The 8,480-nt window shown below is 33.4% G+C and overlaps 1 protein-coding gene across 1 annotated transcript; it reads left to right on the top strand.

The window, feature by feature from the left end:
• The first annotated feature begins 4,250 nt into the window (after positions 1-4,250).
• On the top strand, positions 4,251-7,214 carry LOC136061459 (nuclear pore complex protein NUP93A-like). Its single transcript, XM_065769769.1, has 4 exons — positions 4,251-4,442; positions 5,773-5,864; positions 6,002-6,068; positions 7,122-7,214. The coding sequence occupies exons 1-4, from the start codon at positions 4,341-4,343 to the stop codon at positions 7,197-7,199; spliced, it is 339 nt and encodes a 112-aa protein (XP_065625841.1). The 5' UTR covers positions 4,251-4,340; the 3' UTR covers positions 7,200-7,214.
• The last annotated feature ends 1,266 nt before the right edge of the window (positions 7,215-8,480 follow it).

Consider the following 8,480-nt stretch of genomic DNA (forward strand, 5'->3'; position numbering starts at 1 on the left):
GGTATATAAACTCAGTATTCTAGTATTCTGGACACCAGCAGGGTGTGAGGAACCTCATTTGTGGGGCCCAAAACCTTGAATACAAATCAATCATCTATATATATATTATATATATAATGGAAGCCTATGGCCTTTAATTGACTTCTTAATGGTGCCATGTTAGCTTTGCCACATTGGCTTTTAAAAGCTCATATTTTTCCGTGTCATCATTCTACTTATCAAATTTTTTTTTCCATGTCATCATTCAAATAATATATTTTTAATTTGGTTTTTATAGTTTCTAGTAAACTATGTTGTTTAAACTAAATAGAATTGACTTTTTCTAGTAATTTAATTTACTTTCTAATTAAATTAAGTTTGATCTCTTCTAAACAAATTCTATTCAAATTAGGTATGTTTTTCTCTATAAATTTTCTAATTTGAAGAGAAGAAGAAGAAGAAGAAGAAAAAGAAGTTTTAGGGTTTAGGGGTTGAGCAGAGCAGAGCAGAGGTGGAGGCTAGGGTTAAGCCTCAAGGGGTTTTACAAGTGAAACACATAAAATAAAAGATAAAACTCATTTGGTCACGGACACGGTGCGAACTGACGGAACTAATGTCCTGTGGGCTGTGACGGCACAAAAAAAAAAGACAATTATTATGCACCTTATAGCTATTTACTTTATCAATGTTATTAACATAATTGTTCTTGCTCATCAAAAATAATTGTTAATAGTTTCTCAAAAAAAAAATTTGTTAATATAATTTGTTTCAAATGTTGCTGAAATTTCAAGAAACTTAAAAAATAATAGTATGATTATAACATTCTTGTAAGGATTAGATTTGGATTCCTAGCCCAAAGATATAAATGGACTTCAGCCCAAAAAACCCAAAATAATAAATTTGTAGAGAAATTGGTTAGAAAATTGGGCTTTAGTTAATCAAATAACAAATTAAGTAGGTTGATGATGAAAGAATGAAGATGGACAATTGTAGAATGAGTAATAAATGTCCTTGGCAATATCCGAGGAGATTAGTTCTTATATAATGATCTTAGATGGGGTTACAAGTTAGGTTTTAGATTACTACAGTGTTTCACCCTTACTTTTCTGATCCCCATTTTCTCACTACCTCACTCTTCTTTTATACTCCTCCTCCTTTTCATCCCTATCTTCCACGTGCATGCCAAATGGTTGGTCTTGATACTTATCCCATCAGCACATCCCATAAGTCTTCATGTAGTAGCTGTAAGGCTGAAATCCACTGTTCAGGTATCACCTCCACATTAATTCAGCCAGGGAGTTAACTGCAATGCATTTAATGCAGATGTAGTAGCTTTTTTCTTAGATATTTTAGGATCCTTCCATGTCTTGAGCTTCCATAGTGCTTATTTGTATCAATTAAATATTTCTATGATATTTCTTTGGATAGCAGATCATCTCTACAGACCACAGCCTTGGTTAGCCGAGGTTGCTCTTATTCTTATCACAACCCCTTAGGTCGTTATGATCTAAATTGACTCATTTGTTTGTTAATATAGTCCCTTTTGACCACGTTTACCCCTTTCTTAGACACTTTTAGTCCTTGGCTTGGGCCTTAGGTCCATTATACAAACTGTATAATGGACATCCAGGCCCAATACCCCGACAATTCTATAAAATAAAAGTTTCTAATAAAAGTTGGGTTTTTTTTTTATAATTTGTGCTTATACTAGTCAATGTAAGTGATTAAGTGTTATATACTCTAAGATGTGATTTTATCATAGGGCACACTATAAATAACTAAAATTCCCACAAATTATACATACATGTGTGTTAATTCAAACCACAAAATTTTTCAAGATGATGTGATTAACGAAAAATTCTTGAACAAAAATTAAAATAATAAAAAAAACACATGAGCCAATTAGCTACATGAAATTTTCTAAGAATATACGTAAAGTCTTGGGGATTTTTATTGGCGCAACATAATCTAACCTAAAGTATAAAGTAAGGAATTAAGAAAGTTTAATTTGAGAATTTAGATTTGATTGTCAAATTGCAATTCCATCAAGCTGTCAGTTTAGATTTTATCTTATAGTTGTTAGTAGTTGGTACAATTTGAATGATTACTTATCACTATGTTAATATTAAATTTCGACAATTGATTTCATGATTCATCAATTGAATTGACAATGCTAGAATTTGGCATTATTTTGGCTGAGCTTGAATATGATTATCTTCAATTTGATTAGAGTATCGTTTGTTTAAAATTAAAGGGAAAATATTGTACTTTAAGGCTAATGTTATGTTTAGATGAGTTCTATGGAAAACGTTCTCAATTTTATCTTATATTGAGCATATCAAAATCATAATCATCAATAAAATCACCAAGAAAATTTCAATTTATTTAGGACATTAAGCAAGCAATTATGTGATTTATTTAAGGATGAAATTGTGGGTTCAACATATGATTTTAGGCTTTTTCTTCTTGGCGAGGAAGCTCACCAATTTGGTTTAAAGTCTGGTTTTATATCACAATTTTCATCTTTAAAAAGTGACAAAGTAATGATTTATAGAAGTGTCACATTTTCCTTGGGCACGTGTTTGATTCAAAAGTTCTTGTATTAACACAACAAAATTTCATAAAAATTTGCACAATATGCTGATATGTCAATCCACCATAGGTCATTAAAATAAAATAAAATTATATTTAGACCCACAACAACTCAAAATAAAAGTATTATAAATATGTTGTGAAATTTTATAATGAACCTAAACTTGTGATTGATTCAATGAGTTACAGTTATGCTATTCTCTTTATCCACAGAGATGGTACCAAGTGTAAAGTTGGTTTAATGAAGCATACACCATTAAGAGCATTCCTATCAGGTGTGCCAAATGCCAAATATTTGGCATTTGGCACACCAAATACAAAAAACTGATCTCATGAGGTGTGCCAAATGCCAAAAAATTTGGCACACCGCTACAGTACCGTCTCAAATATGAGACGGTACAGACAGGAATGCTATAATTTTTTTTTTTCTTATTTTATTCACTGAATCACTTTTCTCTCTCCTCTCTGGTCTCCATCTCTCCGTTGCTCCTTCCCTTCTCACTTTCATTTTTTTTTCTCACTCTCTTCCTCTCTCCGCCTGCAACAGCTCCTATTCCCTTCTCACTTTCATTTTTTTTTTCTCACTCTCTTCCTCTCTCCGTCTGCAACAGCCATCACCACCACACTGCAACTTTCATACAGAGACCGAGATCCGACTCGATTCATACCGACGAGGCAAAGATCAGCAATACCGAAGGTGGTAGGTTGATCGGGTTGTGGGTGTAAGGTTTGGCGACGGCAGTGCCGGGTCTGCGGTGGGTGGGTGTGTGGGATGCGGTGGGTCGATGGTGGGTTGTGTTTTTTGTTTTTGTTTTTCTATTTTGGTGGTTGTGATTCGAGTGGCTGTGGCTGTGGGTGCGGCGGTTGTGGGTGCGGGTGGGTTGATTTTGGTGGTTGTGATTGTGGGTGCGGCGGTTGTGGGTTGTGATTCGAGTGGCTGTGGCTGTGGGTGCGCCGGTTGTGGGTTGCTTTTCTTTTTTTGTTTTTTTTGGTGGGTGCGGCGACAGTGGTTGTTGGTGGCAGTGCTGGGTGTGCCGTTGTTTGTTGCTGTTGATTTGTTGAAGATGATGATATATTATTTTAATGTGTTGAAAATATTATTTTAATGTATAGAATTGAAGAATAGAACATCTGATGAATGGTATGTTGTAAAATGATGTGTTAAAATGATAAAGTAGGTGTTTGGTGTGTCAAAATGGTATTTTTTATAGAACAGCTGATGGGAATGCTCTTATAATTACCTTGGGCTAACCAAGAGATCAGATTCGACCCGACCCAACGGACTCGGGAATCATAGTAGCTCCAGCAAGCAATACAAGTATAGGGGCAACATTTGCCAAACAGTATAATTCTGAAAAAATTTTAGACGGATGACATGTGTTCAAAGTTTATTAGTTAGTTAGATTCTTTTTTGGAAATTGAGTATAGTAAAATCGACTTCTAGCCAAAATCGCCAAAATCGAGTTTAATATACTCGACTTTCTACCGAAAATTAGCTTTGACATGGTTAAAAAAGGAAGTCAATAATAATAAACTCAATTTTACTGTACTCAATTTCTAAAAAAATAATCTAACTAATTAATAAACTTTGAACCTATACCATCCCCTAAAATTTTCCCAATATTATACTGTTCGGCAAATTTTGCCCCAAGTATACGCTAGGAGCACCTTTTTCAAATTATTAGGGCTTTTAAAAGGCTTCTAAAACCCTTTCCCTCTCTCTTTCTGTCTCTCTCTCTCAGTAGCCATAGTAGAAGTAGAAAGAAGCAATGGCGACCGATCAAGACATGAGCGGTTGGACCGATCTGCTTCACTCTTCCACCAAGCTACTCGAACAAGCCGCGCCTTCCGCTCAGTTCCCTCCTCTTCAGGTCCCTAACCAAACGCTTCTCTCTCTCTCTCTCTCTCTCTCTCTCTCTACATTTTCCGTTTGGTTTCCGAGAAATCAAAAAAAGTTTGGAAAATTTTTAAGATGTGTGGATTTTCTCGCGGGGAAAAAAGCAAAGAAGAAAATAGGAAATTTGATTGTTTCTGTTATTTTGTGGCTTTATAGATTTGGTTTCTGTGAGAGAAATTGGTTAGGGAAAGTTTAAGGAATCAAAACCTAGAAAAAGTTTTGTAATAACTTCGAGATTCGAGAATATTATTTTTATTTTTATTTTTTTTGTGGGTTCAGTTTCAGTTTGCTTTCTGAGAAAATGTAGGGGAAGAAAAGAAAATTAAAGAATATACATGTTTAGAAAATTTGTGCTCGCGTGGGTATAGTGCAAACTACTTAGGTTCATCTCTCACTTCCAATTTTGGTGAGCCGCTTTGCTAATAAAATGTAATGAGAGGAAAATTTTTAATAACGTAAAGAAATTTCTTGAAATGTTTGAATTTTTCAAGAGAGAAAGAGAGAAAAAGAAAGAAAGAGGGAAATTGTTCTTTTGTGTTATTTAGTGCTCCGTTTTGTTTTCCGAGAAAATGTGATTGGCGGAGGCTTTATGGATTTGGTTGCTGTGAGAGAAATGGTAAGGGAAAGTTAGAGTAATTTAAACCTAGAAAAAGTTTATAATGGCTTTGAGATTTGAAAATACAGGTTTGAGTCTGTTTGTTGCTGATAAAGCTGACTACTTACTCACCAATAAATAATCTAAGTTTGAGTCTTATGTTTTGTTCGATGAACATATTTTTGTATGAACTAGGTGAAATAGTTGTATAACAGTCAACTAGTTCGGGAAATAATTTTTATTTAATTAGTTAGTAACGCCTAAGGCCGAGCGCTTCCCTCTTGAGGAAGGGGTGGCGTGGTATTTCCACGAGAGAGGTTTTTGTAAAATCGTGGCGCACTATTTTTATAATGGTGCGATAGGCGCACATTATTTCGGGATGCCATGGCTGCTCTACTGCACTAGTCTTTGCAATTTGAGCGAGAGGTTGTCCCTACATTTCTCTTTACCACCATTATATTTACTTATGAATTTTTTTTTTAATTAAATTAATCTAAACAGAAGTGAAGCGTTCCTTCTAGCTCTTGGAATTAATTAGTTTTAGAAAAAATATTAGATGATATTTCTAAAAGAAATTACAAATTAGGAATTCTTATCATTAGAGAACATATTAGTTGGTATTCCTAGGAAAAAAAAAACTCAAGTCTGCACATGGATCTATACGGTGTGCTTTTTCTTGTCTCTGAGTTAAATCGTGTGTTTATTTCAGAGAAACTTAGATCAGTTAGAGGCATTATCAAAGAAGCTCAAAGCTAAAACCCTGCGAACCGAGGCTCCTTCTCAATCTATTGCTGCCACAAGGTACCTCTATGAATCCTATTGTTGGATTTCTTATGAATTTCGAATGTATTATTAGTTATATCCACAGTTTCTTTTCAAGAAAAAGATATGGTGATATCTACTTTTATTTGTTTTATTCTCTTCTGTTGGATTTACAGGCTACTTGCGCGTGAGGGAATAAATGCGGAGCAACTTGCACGGGATCTGAAGTCTTTTGAATTGAAGGTGGAATATTGTTTGCATTCTACTTACTAAAGTATACTAACCTAGCCTTATTGTCTGCAGGCTTTAAGTTATATTTAAATGTGCCTTGAATGGCTTTAGATGTGAAATTTTCAATATATTCTTCCTCACTTAACTTAATTTATGTAGGCTGTTGAACACATTGTATAAATATGAATAGAAAGAAAACTAATAGGTAAAAATATGTAAAATTTGAATGATTTATAAATAAATATCCTTTTTTTTTTTTTAATGTTGAATTTGATTAAATTCTAATAGTTTTTTAATCTATATTTAATATATTGGACACATAATTTGTTGCAGAAGGCAACATATAATCCGATTCCACACTATATAGTGAAAACCTGCTTCCATACATGCATTTCACCAAGTCAATGCATGAATGTCACTATTCTGCAAGTAAATTTGACAAATTTAGTGCTTTTGCGTCCAATATATTAGTGCTAAGTGAGAGGATTGAAACATTATGGTTAATGAAATGCTCCCCTCAAGTGCATATCACTGATGTAATTTAAGATGCAAATAATAAATTTTAATTGTTGCTCTTCCTATATGTATATATATTTGAAGTTACTGCTCTTCCTCATGCTTTCCTCCACAAATTTGTCACCTCGTGCTATGTTCTTTGTAAGTCATGCTTCACTTGCTTTGACTCAATTTCAATTGCTCGTTTGGTAGTGTGTTATCAAACCACACTTTTTTAGAGTACAACCTTTTTTAACTTCACTTTTTTCTAGGTACAACTTTTTGAAACAACACCATTCTCAAAAAGGTGAAAAATAAGCTGTACCAAACAGACAAAGAAACTCTAGAAAATCCATATCCTAATGGCACATCATTCCCTCATTCTCTTGATTTAGTGTATATAAAATTTGCTGTTACTCTAAAGATGCTGTCATTTTTGATTTCATGGTCTACTTTACCTTTTCACAATGCTTTTGTTGCAATATTTTACATGCTTTATTTTCTATGAATAATACGTGTCTTTGCTCACTGTTCACTCTTTATTGTTTTTTGTTATATTTTTATGTGAAGACAACGTTTGAGGATGTTTTTCCTGCTGAGGCAACAAGTGTTGAAGAATATTTGCAGCAGGTAGTTTTCTGTCTTTAAAAGGGCCTACTAAGGATCTGACAGATTTTCACTATCACTGTTAGGGCTACTATCATGTTTTTATTGCTTTAACTTAGATTACTTGATATAGTTCAATGTGTTGATTTTCTTTAAATTATGTGGCATTATCTGAAATATATATTTATTTATTAAAAAAAAATTATCTGAAATATATATTTGATTATTTGTTACTGATTTGAAAATTATGAATTGGGTGTTGTGTAAAGATTTGGTACAAATTTTACAGAAAGAATGCAATGTATAAAACTATCCCAAGTTATGGTGCTTGTGGCACATTCTTTTGCATCTATTTAAATTTTTCTGTAACATGGTCCAAAAACCAGAATTTAACTGGTTGTCCATAGATCAATGACTTATTGGGGTAGCTGTTTCCTCCATAGGTACTCTTAGATTTCTGTTAGTTCTTTGTACTCTCAAGTGCTGCCAATTTAAAATAGTCAATGCTCATCTGCATTCTTGCTTGACTTTCTCCGTTAAGTGAAACATGATATTTATATTCTATGCTTTGGTTTAACATACAGATCATTTCTACTAAGTGTTAAATCTTGGAAGTGACTGAAGATAAACCCAAAGTTCAAGTTTAGATTAATTTTTGTTATTATGGGCTTAGTAGAGATTCTTGAAAATCTACCATTTGGCTGATAAATGTTATAGTTGCTGGTTTGGTTGGGGTGTTTTGACCTGCTCCATTAATGATCTGCATATATATATATATATATATTTTAAAAATTTTATTGTTAGTGTTCTGTTCCTATACATGTACTTTTTATTTTCTCTGCATCACATTAGTGAAGTTGGTTAGGTACGAGGACAAGTAAATCTTGTTATAGATAGTAGGTTACCACTTAATGTTTAGTTAAAGGAGATGGGCATAACCTTCTTATTCCACACAGTTAAGTTTTCATTATTACTACATCTAGTTATCTTGTCTTCCCTTTACCAGTTTACCTAAATTTTCTCTTTTAACTTTAAACAATAAATTTTAATCTCTTATGAAGAAGGATTGTTCCCCTAACTGGCACTTTGTGCTCCAATTTGTTTAGGATACACAATGAAATTGGTTTCCCGTGAAGATTTTGAAATCTGGGGTTAGTGATGAGCTTACTATAACTATATTAAGTTGTAAAATGTATTTCAGCTGAGTGCTTTAAGTGCAAAATTTGTAGACGACTTAATACTCTGGTAGCAAAATTCCCTGAATAATCAGGCTTTTAGATTACTCAAATTATGTTTAGCAGCTACTAGATGAGGGACCAAGGA

The sequence above is a fragment of the Quercus suber genome, unplaced genomic scaffold (genome assembly GCF_002906115.3).
Source record: "Quercus suber isolate HL8 unplaced genomic scaffold, Cork oak 2.0 scaffold_1356, whole genome shotgun sequence".
In the NCBI taxonomy this organism is placed as follows: Eukaryota; Viridiplantae; Streptophyta; class Magnoliopsida; order Fagales; family Fagaceae; genus Quercus; species Quercus suber.